Source organism: Schistocerca gregaria, chromosome 1 (assembly GCF_023897955.1).
Source record: "Schistocerca gregaria isolate iqSchGreg1 chromosome 1, iqSchGreg1.2, whole genome shotgun sequence".
Taxonomy (NCBI): Eukaryota; Metazoa; Arthropoda; class Insecta; order Orthoptera; family Acrididae; genus Schistocerca; species Schistocerca gregaria.
This window is the reverse complement of record NC_064920.1, coordinates 710632251-710647830: the sequence shown is the minus strand read 5'-3', so window position 1 is coordinate 710647830 and position 15580 is coordinate 710632251. Positions and strand designations below refer to the sequence as shown.

The window sequence follows — 15580 nt, the reverse complement described above, 5'->3', positions numbered from 1 at the left end:
AATCGAAGCATTTGAGATGTGGTGCTATAGACGAATGTTGAAATTAAGTGGACTGATAAGGTAAGGAATGAGGAGGTTCTACGCAGAATCGGAGAGGAAAGGAATATGTGAAAAACACTGATAAGGAGAAGGGGCAGGATGATAGGACATCTGCTAAGACATGAGGGAATGACTTCCATGGTACCAGAGGGAGCTGTAGAGGGCAAAAACTGTAGAGGAAGGCAGAGATTGGAATACGTCAAGCAAATAATTGAGGACGTAGGTTGCAAGTGCTACTCTGAGATGAAGAGGTTAGCACAGGAAAGGAATTCGTGGCGGGCTGCATCAAACCAGTCAGTAGACTGATGACAAAAAAAGAGTGCTCAATAGTTCAAAGGGACATTCAATTAATCATAGGAGTATGGAAAATGATTTGGCGAGACGTTCTTTCCCAGATCTAAACCATGTCAACTGTAATATTTGAAACAAATGCCTCAACAATGGATTGCCTAATCTTTGGATATGCCTTACCTCTAATGTATACAAAAGGCAACACACCTGATGCCTTTGGTAGTGGGGAGTCTGGCTGAATATTTAAAGTTCCCCTTCTTGCATCACATGATACACACTAAACTGAAACCTACCACTTTCGCTTTCCTTCCCCCAACATCGATTATAATTAATTGCCAGTGGGAATCTGCAACTGCCTGTAATACGACTGAAAGCATTTATAACTATATAACACTGTACCAGAATTTTCTGGGCATTTTAGACAAATGTATTTTCTGTCAACTTCACTGACTCCATCTGGAAAGTTCTGTATGCTATATAAATAATGTACGACATTTGGAAAACCATTTTTAGAAGACACACTCATGTAGAGTGGGTGGAGGCAATCCTAAGCTTTGGTAATTGACTCCACAATTCTTACAACAGCTGTGAATCCTATTGTGAATCTTTCTAAGAACCTGTAACAATTTTCATTTCACCAGCTGTCAATGACCCTTAGAAAAATGCATTATCATGAAATACATCTGCAGCATCTTGCATTTTACTGCACTAGGTGAGGAAGTTACACATAGTAACAATATAGCAATCTGCTCTCCTTACTGCATGTTATCATTTGCCAAAATCTTGTTTCAGTACCTCAAACCATTTATGAAATACAAAAGTGTTACGATTATTTCATTCTTGTGTTACTGTGTGGGCATGTGAGTGAATGGAGTGCTATATGCAATCCATTTTCTCCAGAATGGAGTGAGTTGTAGATTTCATCCACAGTTTAAAGAATAGGTTCAATATTTCAAATACATTTGGTACATGGCAACATATGACGTAATGAGTACCACATGCAAATTCACACCAACCTCTATTTTTCATTGCAAACTATTTGGCTTTCTTACAGTAGTTTAATGTAACTATGATGATTAACAAAATGATATGCAGTTCATCGTGCAGGCTAATGATTAAAGCTATGAGAAACTAATGTTTTAACCATGCAGTGTCATTAATACTGTTTGAGAAAGGCCACTGATTGGCCGGCTTGCACATTTGTCACGCAGTGATGTGAACTTGCTGGCTGCCACACTGCTCCATGACCCCACTGTAACTGAGCATAAAGCAGCACTGTGGCACCTGCCAACTCACAGCTTTCATCTGCTAAGTTGTGCCGCTCCACTATAATCCTGGACTGATAGTTTGCTTCACCATCACATCCACGTTCAGAAATGTACCAGTAGAGGAGACTGTCAATACTCCACAGTAATTTACAACCTCTGACATCTGTGAGATTGAGCATCACTGCCTAGTAACAACCTATTTCACGTGGAAAACAAAATTTTTATGAACAGAGGAATGGTGGAACTATGGAATCACCATTCCCACCAGGAGCAGTAGAAATCCTTGTGGAAGTAGCTGAATGATCAGTACACCACCAGTTCGTATTGTTTTGCCCCAAATGCTGTCTTCAGTAGATAGATGCCATTTTTGTTACCTTTTCAAACAGTGAAGAAGAGATGCACAACATCTACTGTCAACTCAATCTATAGCACACCAACAACCAACTCACTTTGGAAATTACATCTGCATTTTCATGCAACAAAGTAAAATGCCAAAGACTTATGACAGTCAGTGCCACCTTGACCACCAAAGAACAAGTATCCAGCACTTCTCCATTCATTTGGCAAAACCGACAATACACAAATTAGTGCACACTTAAAACTTCCTAAGAGCAATCTAATCACATGAATGCCAGAGAGGATTTGGAAGTTCAAAGAAAACACATTCCTTCAACAATGTTTTGGCAATGTTTTCAACACTGTCAATGTAAGAAAAAATTCAATAATGAATTTACAAAACCATTTGGGGGTAATGTCATCCATAAATAGACATGCGTTTAAAATTGAACTATATACTGAAGCTTAAATCATTCTCTTTCAGGATATAAGATGAAAAAACACACAGTTGAGATATGGGCCCCCAGAACCACTCAAAATGTTTTCATCAAATCTGCAGGTGCATACATTTTCACAGAAGAGGACAGAGGTTACTGTACAAAAAGCACAAGAAGGCAGCATAGCTGTGTGTTGAATTACCAATTCCTGGCTGAATTTGCCCATAAAATTATGATTTATTGCTGGTTATAAATGACCTCCCCAATGAATTTTCTTCCATTTTAAAGAAGTACAACTGTCACCAGATGCATGTGAAAATCTAACCAATAACATTATTATTCAGCACAAAAGCTGTGTAAGTATACACAAGCAGTGGCTTGTAAGTTAAGAATACCTTTCATAAAAGTTATCCGAAGTTCGAATTTTGACTAGGGCTTAAGGAGGTACAAACTTGGGGCCCATATCTCCTACAGGCTGTATAAATAGAACCAAAGGAGATGTCAAAAAGGAACTTTGTACATGTCCATTCAAGACATTGTGGAACCTTACCATAAAATTTAATTAGTTTCAGAAATGGTCTAGTGGGAACCCCAGGTCCACTTGCATGGTATGACCCTAATGTCACGATTCTGGGAAAACAAATTTAGTAAACTCAGACTTCTTAGGATTTCTGGTCAGATTAGTTAGTTAAATTTTACTTTTGAATTCACTGAACATTTTTCACACTGCTCTCCTTATGATTACTTTGCTTTCCTTTGGCTATTGTTTGTCAACCAAACTGATTAGCCTAAAGCCTGACACAGGTCCCATTGCACTGGAGCAAATTTTTAACATAGCTTATTGAACCACAGTGTGTCATTCCCATCCCTGATAATTTTGCTTGGCATATACCAGGCTACGGCACATTTCACATAGCTTTCAAATTTTACTTGTTTGTTCTTAAGATCTTTATCACAACTGAATATTTAATGGTGTCGCCCAGATACTTTGCAAATTATTTCCTGCCACTCTTGCTAAGTCAAAACATTTTAATATCTTCCTCAACATTTCTTGTAACACCTATACTCACAATTACGTTGTAACTGCCTTATGAACACTAATTATCTTCTCTCCAATAACTGTTTCAAAAAGTCCTTGTCAGTTACATGAAACGTTTAAGATGCTGCCTTCTAGTCAGTTGTGTAGCTGATCTAAGTGTTTTTCAGGAGAAAGTATATCATCACATGGGCCAGTTCTGATCTTATCTCTCTCATTCTTCAGCTTGTCCGCTGGACACCCCTCTAAAACAGCACTGTCACAAAATGTACCCATGGTATTTTAAGTTCCCTCGTAAGTACTCTGCCACTACAGATCCTGTGGTACATAGTCTACAAAAACCAACTGATTATTATGTTTGTCCTACACTTTATGCTTCCAACACTCAGATTCCTTTTCATTTAGACTGACACAACCTCACTACACACTATACCACTGGCTACCACAGTGGTTGCCAAGATAGCAGCCCACAATTCGCAGCCATATTTGCAACTAACAGCTCAATCCGTAAGCATCTACTAATGTTGAGAACTTCGTAAGTGTAGTTTTCCTGCTCAGTAACAAACAAAAATACTTGCAGTGATACACTACACAGTGATACATTACTGGAAAATGAAAAAAAAGAACTTGGCACAAATGCCATCAGGCCGCATCATAACTTGACAACAAATTTGGGACATAGAGCAGTGTGAAAAATGTTCAGTGAATTCAAAAGTAAAATTTAACTAACTAATCTGACCAGAAATCCTAAGTAGTCTGAATTTACTAAATTTGTTTTCACAAAATTGTGACATTAGGGTCATTCCATGCAAGTGGACCTGGGGTTCCCACTTGACCATTTCTGAAACTAATTAAATTTTATGGTAAGGTTCCACAATGTCTTGAACGGACATGTACAAAGTTCCTGTTTGATACCTCCCTTGGTTCTATTTATACAGCCTGTAGGAGATATGGGCCCCAAGTTTGTACCTCCTTAAGCCCTAGCCAAAGTTCGAACTTCGGATAATGTTTATGAAAGGTATTCTTAAATTACAAGCCACTGCTTGTGTATCCTTAAACAGCTTTTGTGCTGAATAATAATATATTATTGTTTAGATTTTCAAATGCATCTGGTGACAACTGTACTTCTTTAAAATGGAAGAAAATTGATTGGAGAAGTCATTTATAACCAGCAATAAATCATAATCTTGTAAGTAAATTCAGCCAGGAATTGGTAATTTAACACACACCTATGCTGCCTTCTTGTGCTTTTTGTACAGTACCAGGGGAGACCATTCTCAACCATTTCCATGAAGCAGGGCTATGATCCTGCATGGCATCAAGGCATCTTCCACTCACTCTCCAACATAGTGTAGCCTGCCTCCAGTGGTGTCACAATAGGTGCTTATGGAAGGACAAATGGAGACTAGTTGTCTTCAGTGATGAGAGTCATTACTTCCCTTGGTGCCATACTGATTGTACATGTGTGTGGCACCATCATCCTGAGTGTATACGACAGAAGCACAAAGAGTCAACACCCAGCATCAGAAGCCGTATGTTAAAATGGTCCCTCTCCTCTGGTGATCAGAGGGTACCTTGAAAAGTGCACGGTACATCAAAAATGTCCTTCAACCCATCACGCTACCATTCATGCAGCAACAAGGAGAGATACTTTTCCAAGATGACATTGCATGTCCACGGTTATTCCATGCCACCCAACATGCTCCATCACAATCACCATATCCGTGTATCCATTGAGCTTGTTTGGGACTGCATGAAACATATGCAAGACAGACAGACGAGATCTGGTCCAATTGAGGCACCAGGTGAAAATAGCATTGCAAGCAATTATGCAAGACTACATTTGTCATACCATGATTGTCCCCATGGGAGAACTGTATCCCGCATTACTGCAGTATTGCAAAGGAGGATACACAGGTTACTAGCACTGATACTTCATATGCACTATCGACTGTTCTCAGATGCATATGAATGTTGGCATGATCATTTGCTGTACACATCTTCAACACAATTTCTGTCGGGTTGATAAAATTTTCATTTTCCAGTAGTGTATTTTAAGACATGCTTAATTTTCATTGACATTGGTGAATTCAGCCATGAGCCAAGTAAAGTTGACTGTTTATCTGAGGGACAGAAGGGTAAGAAGTACAGCCACTGCGAGGATATGATATAGGGAATGTTTTATTGTTTGTCTTCCGGTACCAATAATTCATGGGTGTGTGCAAATCATAGTATTCAGCTGCTGCAGTATAAAATTTCGCACTTAATATAAAAGGGCGGTTTGAAAAGTTCTCAGAATCCCCATGAAAGGTCAGCACTAGTGCAATGAGTTGTTCATGTGATATTCACTGGACTGTTGCCTGTTAAGCACGTGCCACGTCAGTGCTCTTGGAAGAGAGCTGTGGCAGTGACCTGGCTCTGTTGTTTGCAAAAATTGTTAAAAAAGAAAAGAAAAAAGAAAAAAAATAGAGATTCGAGCAGTGATCTGAGTTGGAGAATGCACCCTTGTCTGTTTGCAAGGGGTGTTGATACAACATGACTGTGCACTGCCTCACTTCAATGTGGATGTCCGCAACCATCTCAATGCTGTAGTTCCTAGTCGCTAGATTGGAAGGGGAGATCCTATTCCATGGCATGCAAGGTCACCTGACCTGAATCCCCTTGATTATTTCCTGTGGGAACATCTTAAGTCACTCGTGCATGATAAACCAGTGGATATGGAGATGGAATTAATTGCCAGTATGGGAGCTCCATGTGACGTGATATGAAGCACACCAGGGATATTTGTCAGGGTAAATCAGAATCTTGTTTGCCAATGTCTTGCTTGCATTGAGGTTGATGGCCATCAGTTTCAGCACATTTTGAAAGATACAGCACAAATGGTACATTCATTGTGTCAATGATGTTATTTGCAGTTAACTGTAACTAACATAAATAAAAAAGTACACAGTAAAGTGATTTTATTCCTATTATCTCTTTAAGCTGGCTGCTACAACCCTTGGTCCTCAGCCTCAAAGTGTTCAATGGAGCATCCTCTACATCCTGTTAAATTTTTGCGTGCTCTTACGGAAACAACCTGTATAGAGATAAATTAATGGCATTAAAGTGATTATAGCTTCAACTGGTAAACACCGCAGAAATTTGTGTCTAATGTACCCAACTGTGCAAAGAATTTAAAAATTGTCTACTCTTGACTGTTCAGCTGAAACCATTATCTTCAAGTATGCTCTTTAGCACAATAGGTGTTAGCCTAAGCAACTTTATTCAAATGCACACACCTCTGAGTACTCATCGCAAATTGGCTGTCGTGTTATGGAAGTAGCTCCGTAACAGTGCATTTCTGCGAAATCAGAAATTTTTTTGCATATTTTGACATCTCCTTCCCTGCTTTGCCCATATTACGAGGTGGTTTCCTCCACCCTGTATAGTATCTAGTGATATACAGCACGTAAGAGAGAACTTATCTACAATGAAAAACTGTGGTGTAGCATAAATTGAGGTGAACAATTTGATATAGGGCACTTTTGAGATGCGGACATGGTGGAGGATGGAAAGAATAAGTTGGATGGACAGAGTAAAAAATGAAAAGTACTGAGAAGAGTGGGAGAGAAGAGACAGTTACTAGCTGTAATAAAAAGGAGAAAAAGAATTTGGATTGGACATATATTAAGAAATAACAACGGACTGATAAAAAGAGTTTTAGAAGGTTATGTAAAAAGGAAAAGGAAGCGAGTAAAGGAAGAGATTTCAGATACAGGATGACGTGATGGACGGTACAACATACAGCAGCCTTAAGAAGGAAGCAAAGGATTGCAGAAAATGGAGAGGCAAAGGACCTGCTACCTATTCAGTTGGGAAACAAGTCTCACATTGACCTACAAGGTTTTCAATATCCTCTTGCTATCTTACACAACCAGATTTTTTTGGCTGTTTCATTAACATTATTCATCTACAGTTTCCCTGAGTATAATGAAAGAAAACATAATGTTTGTAAATATTACGCAAAAACTAATTACATTTACAATTCAACTTAAACATAACCGTGGCTTTAGTGGGCCAATTTTTGACAGTATCCCTGGCTTGATACAGCACAAGTATTCTGTATCAATTTGTTCGTCTTGATTTCACCTATGTCACAATGGTACAGTGTCAACAGTTGTCACTGACACACTGTATATTCCAATATGAATTCAATATTTTGTTACTATTCACCTGATGACAGCTCTACAGCATGGTCAGTGTCCTTACAGATATCAACAGACAGATCTTTTAGTTTAACAGTGGCTGTTTTCGCAAGCCAAATTGTTGTTGCGATTCCCCACAAGCACATGTAAGCTGTTTCCTTCACAATGCCACGCTATGTCGATATGAATGTGAGGTTCAGTAAGCTTGTCGTGTAACCACCAAACATTCAAATGTATGTCTTGTAACAATGAAAATATTCAGCTCACTTTATCACAGAGGGTAGTTAATTAGTGTCTCCACGCACTAGTGTCTTTGTTGCTGAAGAAAACTGCACTGATCTAACATGAGATGCTACTTACTGGAACAAAAATCAATAGCATAAAATTGCTAAAACAACTTGTTACATGTAGATAGCTGTCCACTTAATAAAAAAACAGAGGCCTAGCCCCCTACTCATGGTTATTGTACATCCTATGTTCTGCACATTAAGTACTCAACATATCACAAAATTTTGAATTATTTCTTACGCTATTCTGTTGTTGTTTAGTATGGTAGACAGATCTCCAGGCAAGCTGAGGGTTGCTGTTACGCCAGCATATTAAACTGTCAAAAATGTTATACAGGAAGTGTGTTCCACACATTGGTGAATCACCCTACTATCAAAGGACAGTGGCCTACAATCAACTTGGTGAGCATCACATCCTTCCATTGGTGTGGCTGGCTTAAATTCACCACATCCAAGTGGTCGATTGGACCGACTGCAGTTAGTGGTTTACCACCTCCAACCATGTTTCTTACCCCCCGGCGCATGATCCTTCTCTCTGAAAATGAGATGGCAGCGTCCAAGCAGTTGACACTGAATCACAAACACCTTAACTACAGAACTTCCTTGTCTGCTATGTTAGCTACATCAATTCCTCACATTCTGATAGTCACAGTTCCCTGAAGAGCACCACCTCCTTGTCTTTGTTTTGCACCTGCCATTAGACAAGTTCCGAGTGTTTGAATTTTTTCTACTGAATATATCTTAATACAAACTGCAGGGTACCCAAAAATTAAAAGAAGGCGAGAAACTTTCTATTGTAACGACTCCTCATCTGCACTGTGACAATTCCTCATGTGTTACTGTTCTGGGGGGAAACTCTTGAAAACACAGAGAAAACAGCTGACTAAATGAGTGTATTCCCCTGCTTAGACCCATCCATGCACGTAACTAACTAGTGATAATCTCTTACAATTGAAGAAAAGTAGCTTAAAAATGTATTCCGGAGTACAAAATTTCTTGCATCCTGTCAAGTTTAAACACACACACACACACACACACACACACACACACACACACACACACACACACACACACACACACATTCCACAAAAAGCCTAATGACACTAACGGGACAAGCGCGGGAAATGGGGTTTCTTTGGGTGGGGACAAACTAAATATAAACAAATTTTGACACCCACCCCCATACCAAACCACGCAAAAAGACGAAAAAACCGACATCACAAAACTCCCCAAATACCACTAAACACTATCATCTGGAATCAAACACTTCCCTTGACCTATACAGCTCAACAGCAGCTCCCAATCCCATAAATTGGGATCGAACACTTCCCTTAACCTATGTTGCTCAAAAACATCTCCCGATACCAATACCAACATTCACAGCCACACATTTCAATAAAACACATCCCTAGACCCCAACAAACAGACACTAAAAACAAAAAAATAAAAACTTACCGCAACAAAGTTCCGGCGAGACAAAATAGGTTGGCTACCACAATCATACACAGGCACACAAACGCACGCACGCGTACCCACCCACCCACACACCAACAAAAAAATACTCAACCAAAAGAAAGACCCGACCCACCCACACTTCAAGCCCCACCCAATCAACCCAACCTTCGTCCTCACCCCAAAATAAAAAACCCATAAACAAAAACCAAATGCAACACAAAAAATCTCAATCATACACTACAACTCAACAAAATAGATCCTCCACAACTAAAACACAAACCAACGCACTCCCCCCCCCCCCCTCCCCACAAACACACTAACTCGAAATAAACCACCCACCTCACCCTGAGCCACCCACCTACCCAAACCACCCTAACCAACCACTTTTGACCTAAACATTTCCATAGCAGCCCTTTAAAAAAAAAAAAAAAAAAAAAAAAAAAAAAAAAAAAAAAAAAAAAAAAAAAAAAAAGCCCTCAGGGGCACTCTTCCGAGAACAGTACCCATCTAAATGAGACTGAAGGTTGGAAGAGCGCCTCTTCCCCCTCCCAAGAACTGACTTAACAGCCCCCCCCCCCCCATCCCCTCTATTGTATTTGTGCAAGCCCCCATCTCATAATTTTTGAACTCTAAGCTATGGTTAACGACTAAATGATTGAATCCCCTCTCACCCAACCCCTATATGAAGAAAATGCATCTGAAACTACTGTGGACCCTGGTTCTATGTACTCCTCAATTAACCCCACTAATTCCGCCTTAGACCTCCCTTCAACAACCCTAAAAACACATTCAGAACACCCACCCCACAGTACAACAGCTCCCCCCCCCCCCCACACACCAACCACAGACTTATCCCTCCCATACTTCCTTTTCTCAATATGCGACTCGTCCACATCCACAACAACCCCATGCCCCCCCCCCCCCTTACACCTGTGCTTAATGAACTCTGAACACACTTCACGGCAAAAAGAAAACCAATCAAACACACTCCTCTCACTCACAGAAGTCTCATGTGCGCGAAAACTGTGTGGGGATCTATAACAAAAATAATTCGCCAGTACAATCTCGCGCATGCCCAACCTAGACTTCTCGAACCAGGAACCACGCCGTATGGAACGGCAAATGTCATCCTTTAGACAGCGCCACACATAACCGTCCCCTGGTCCGAGATGCTGGAACTTTAGCCAACTTCATTTTTTCGCCATAAATAGAGCACTTCATGACCTCGGCAATTAAACCGAACAGCTGCAAAAACTTTCAGTTCCAAACCAGTATTCCCCACCATATCCTTCAAACACGCAATATTAATTTTATCCGTCATATCCATTCCTGAACAAAAACAACAGCCGATTAATTTTTCTAAAATTACCACACGACATACAGCGAACAACACTACATTAACCTTCACACAAAACCACAAAATCGTTAACTCAATGAAACGAATTCCACTACAAACACAGCCAACACTAACAATTCTGGATAATGAGCCAAGAGCTAACTGAGCCCATTACACTACACAAACGAAAGCCCTGAACATACCACCAGAGGGCACAACAAACCACAACACGATGACATCTACAAACACGCCACATTCACAAACCAAACTCCGCACTCTCATGACGTCACACAAAACACCCTTATGTCATGGGTCAAAGCCAACACGTGGGATCGGACACTTCTGTTGACCCCAGGCTCCTTACCCTGATTCTTTAGTATGGATCCTGAATGGCTTGGTGACATGTGACCTATTCCTTAACTGCTCAAAGCCTAAAGAATTGATAAACTAATACCAATGATTAAAGTAATGCTAGTATCTACGAGGCCTGTCTTGCCATGAGGAGGTATCACTACATTTGGGGTGGAGATTACACAACTGTTACACACAGATTCAAAACTGGGCCAGACTGTGGGCCACATATCACAACCTGATACTCTCATGACATACAGCTTCTAACATCTTGAGGTATGAGGCTTGTATGGATCCATAAACAAGGAAGCCACAATCCAACCAGGATCTTACACATGTCCCAAGAAATGCAAGAATGAGACCTGCTACTCAGTTCTAGTTTCAGTCTGCTTTCTTTTCCGACTGCTATCCTACTTTGCGGATTACTGAAGAATTGGATAAAGTCCATCGGCTTTTACCAATGATGTCAGAAGTTACCACAGATTATGTATTGTACAGATTTAACAGCAAGGATGAATGTTGAGAAACAAAAGAACGCAGGACAGAGAAATCAGATGGTAGAAACATATCAAGTACATTCATATTTTAAACACTAAGTATATTGCTTCTTTGAGTCCTAGTATCCTATACTTCAGTTGAGCTACATAGCTCAACTTAAGAATGAGATATTAATGCAAATAAGAAAGAAAAAATAGGGACAGAAGTGATGTTAGCATGGTGTGCCTTAGTTGACACATATGAGCTGTATCCCATACTTATTTAACGTATGTCAACTTCTTCGCCTTCGCAAATGCTAGTATCCCGTTCTTCATTTGACCTATCCAGGTCAACTGAAGTATGGGATACAAATTTTACAGGTGTTGCTTTTTTGGCCTCTGCTGCTACTACTACCACCACCATATTCTTCAGTTGATACTAGCACTAACAAAAGGCAAAAATACGGACATATGTAAAATCTGTCTCCCATACTTCAGTTGGCCTATATAGATCAACTGAAGAATAGGATACTACAGTTAGCAAAGAGAAAAAAAAATTGAAGTACGTAACACTGACATCCCATACCTCAGTTGACATAAATGAAGGCGGCGGCAGGGGAAAGGGGTGCGACATACATAAAGTTTGTATATCACAATTTTTTTTCCACCTCCGATACTAATAGAATCAACTGAAAATTATTATAGTAGTACTAGTGACAGCAAATAAAAACCTACAACATTTAAATATGTATCCCGTGCTTCAGTTGACCTACTTCGGTCAACTGAAGAATAGGATACTAGTCCTAGTGAAGGTGACAAATTCGACGCAAGAAAAATTTGTATCCCATACTTCAGTTGACCTACATCTTGCTAGCAAAGGTGAAACTAACTACATACGTAGATTTGTGTCTCGTACCTTAGTTAACCCATATAGGTCAAATGAAGAACAGGATACTACCTTCTTAGTTCAACTAAGATACAGGATGCCAATGTTACATATGTCGCTTTTTTCATCATTGCTAGCAATAGTATAATATTCTTCTGTCAATCTATATAGGTTGACTGAAGTATGGGATACAAACTTTTCGTATGTTGGACTTTTCACCTCAAATAGTACTAGACTGAAAGATATCTCAGCAACAGCAGTGCTAGGGAAGTCGAAAAAAGCGACACCTGTAAAATTTGTATTCTATAGTGCAGTTGACAAACCATGCTTCTAAAGTCTTCCATATTCATAGGAATGGATAAATCCATACTGACAAACAAACACAAAAGTAAAAATTGTCCAGAATGAAAAACAATTCTTCAAAAATATCAAACTCGTTAAGAATGAAAATAAGTACCAAATGAATTGGAACAAACAAATGATTTAATACAAGCAACAAAAACTGTACACAACATCTAGCCCTATCTTTATTTTCAATGACACTATACCACAGAAGATGAACGATTTATCATCTACAGCTTGGGAATAAAGACATTAATATCTGTAAGTAAAATATGACATCACTGGTAAAAGCCAATGGGTTGTATCACATCAATTCAGTTTACCCCTACTTTAACATATTTACCTTCAGTAACAGAACGCAACATCATATCAATCTGCAAGAATATACATTCTTTTCCAAGAGTAACAGGGCAAATCTTTCTCTGATCTTCAAAATTACACGTTGAGAAATTGTGTCCGATGTAATCACAATATCATTTGAACCTCTTTAAAACATGCTTATATCCAAACCACAGGTCTATATTCGATACACAGTGTGATGCCATAAACAGTGAACCATATGACGTTAGCTACCATCACCCATTCAACCATCTATCTATCCCTTGCTTAAAAGAAAGTAATCGGCAGTCGAACATGGAAGTGGGCGATGTTTGATATTCGCCTTGACCAGTAAGCACAATACAGTTGCAGCAGTAACAGTTGTGATTTCAGTTCTTTATAAATTCACGTGCTTCCTGTCACTGCGCAGTATGAAGTTTGCTTGCCAGGAAGGTTCTACCAAAATCAATCTGTTGCACATTTATGCAACTAGCTTCAGGCTTTACCTCACACAAAACACACACACACACACACACACACACACACACACACACACACACACACACACACACACACACACACACAGAGAGAGAGAGAGAGAGAGAGAGAGAGAGAGAGAGAGAGAGAGAGAGAGAGAGAGAGAGAGCAACAACATAATCACATTGTTACATTACCGTTGCCTGCAACTGGCTATGGTAACAAACTTTTGAGATATCAGAGAGATATGACAACATTGAACACAAGAAAGGAGTGCCAAACTTGCGTCTTATTGTTTGCTGCTGTGATAGCTGTCCATGAAACAAATATATGTTAACAACTGTTATTGCCAATATAGGTAAAAAGGAATATATGATCGTGCCAGAAACTAGGAGGCAAGCGTGATTCATACAAACAAGAGCTACAATAAGCATACATTTCCACTCAGTGCATTCTATAGTTGCTGGCAGACACACGCCCACATCTGAGATTACACCTTCCGGCAAATGTTCCAAGTACACACATCGTCTATATAGAATACGTTTGTGAGAAATAATTTCTTTTTAAAAAACAAGGTGAAGGCCTTCAATCTGATGAACCACTATCAATCTAGGAAGACAATTCTACACGATTATGAGACTGGAAATAGCTAACTTTTCGAACTTTTGACATGATTCATATATGCAATGCTATGCAACACGGAATAGTATGAAAGAGTAAAAATGAAATAGTATGAAAGAGTGTGGAAGGTGAATCAAGGACTTCAATGTGTTGGGAATATTCTAGAAAAGTGCAGTGCATCAGTGCTAAATCACACATTGGACACATGTGCTACCAATTATAGAATACAACAGTGATTGGATTCTTAAAGCGCCATGCATGACAGCAGATGACTAAGTATGGTTCTCAAAACAAACCAAGATAATATAATTCATACGAAAGTGTGAACAGACGGATAGATAAAATCTTTGGAAGAATGTGTCATTTTCGTAAAATTTGGAGACCAGGTGAAATTATGCACAAATTACTGTTTGTCCGATCTGCACTATACTGGTTTCTAGAGGATGACGTGAGATTTAGGTATATACAGTCATTTTTCCTCGCCCTATGTAGAAATGGAACTAGACCAACGGGTAAAACCTGTAAGTAGTACCCGCCACCAATATACCCATTCCAATAAAAACACAACAAAATGGCTGATTATTTTAAATGTAATGCCTGGCAGACAGTAAAACATTGGTATCAAAGGTGTAAAAAAAATCTCTAAATTTCAACGCGAAAGACTTCCCTTTTACAATGTCTGACAGTTAAAAAACGGCAGCTAATATTTACAATCTTTACAGCATAAGGATATACAATTTCTGGCAGAAAAAAAATAAGCTATGGTTCGGTTAGTCATGCCAATGCCTCTACAGTAATCCACGAAAGCGGCTAGCATCAAATTGTTTTCCTTCCACTCAATGCTGACATAATTACCTTAGATGTAAGTTTCTGGGGCGCACCCTCATTGCTGCTTACTTCTGATGTACTCATTTACTGTTTATTTTTACCTGTAACTTAACAATAATCAAGCAATGTACAGGACACCGGATCCGCAGATCCTGCTATTCACAATACAACCTGTCGACTTATACGGTAGAAGCTGAAATAATAAACTTAATAAGATGCTAATTATACCGCTTCCATCACAAAGATGTATTTGTTTATATCAATTAGATAATACTTACACAAATCACAATCTTACGCCGCAGTACCTAACAAGCAACAACGCTACAGCAATCATCACCACACTTCAAAGAGGTCATAAATAAAGATGATACCCCTGCGTCACCAATGTTCTCTTCCTCGATCACTGGTGGAAATCAAGATAAACAGCAAGAAAAAAAACGCCTATTTTTATTTCGTAGTGCAAGTGTTAAAGTAATTGTTTGTTCAAAAGTCTTACAGCACAATAACGATAATACGAACGCAGTAACCCCATATTCTTTACCGTAACTTTGTAATTACGAAGAACATACGACGATTAAGTAAAATTTTAATTTTCTGTACACTCATAACTTG

The 15580-nt window shown here is 39.2% G+C and overlaps 1 protein-coding gene across 2 annotated transcripts in view; it reads right to left on the bottom strand.

Annotated features, from left to right (window-relative positions):
- The window catches only part of LOC126365821 (dosage compensation regulator), a 187832-nt gene extending 172466 nt beyond the window's left edge, over positions 1-15366 (bottom strand). The window contains exons 1-2 of one of the 2 annotated variants that reach the window (XM_050008431.1): positions 15247-15366; positions 14996-15161 (exon numbers count right to left, since the gene is read on the bottom strand). In XM_050008431.1, coding sequence (XP_049864388.1) covers positions 14996-15052 — 57 coding nt within the window. In that variant the 5' untranslated portion in view covers positions 15053-15161; positions 15247-15366. The remainder of the gene's footprint in view (positions 1-14995; positions 15162-15246) is intronic. The other variant, XM_050008442.1, reaches the window with a different exon arrangement.
- Positions 15367-15580: the final 214 nt, after the last annotated feature.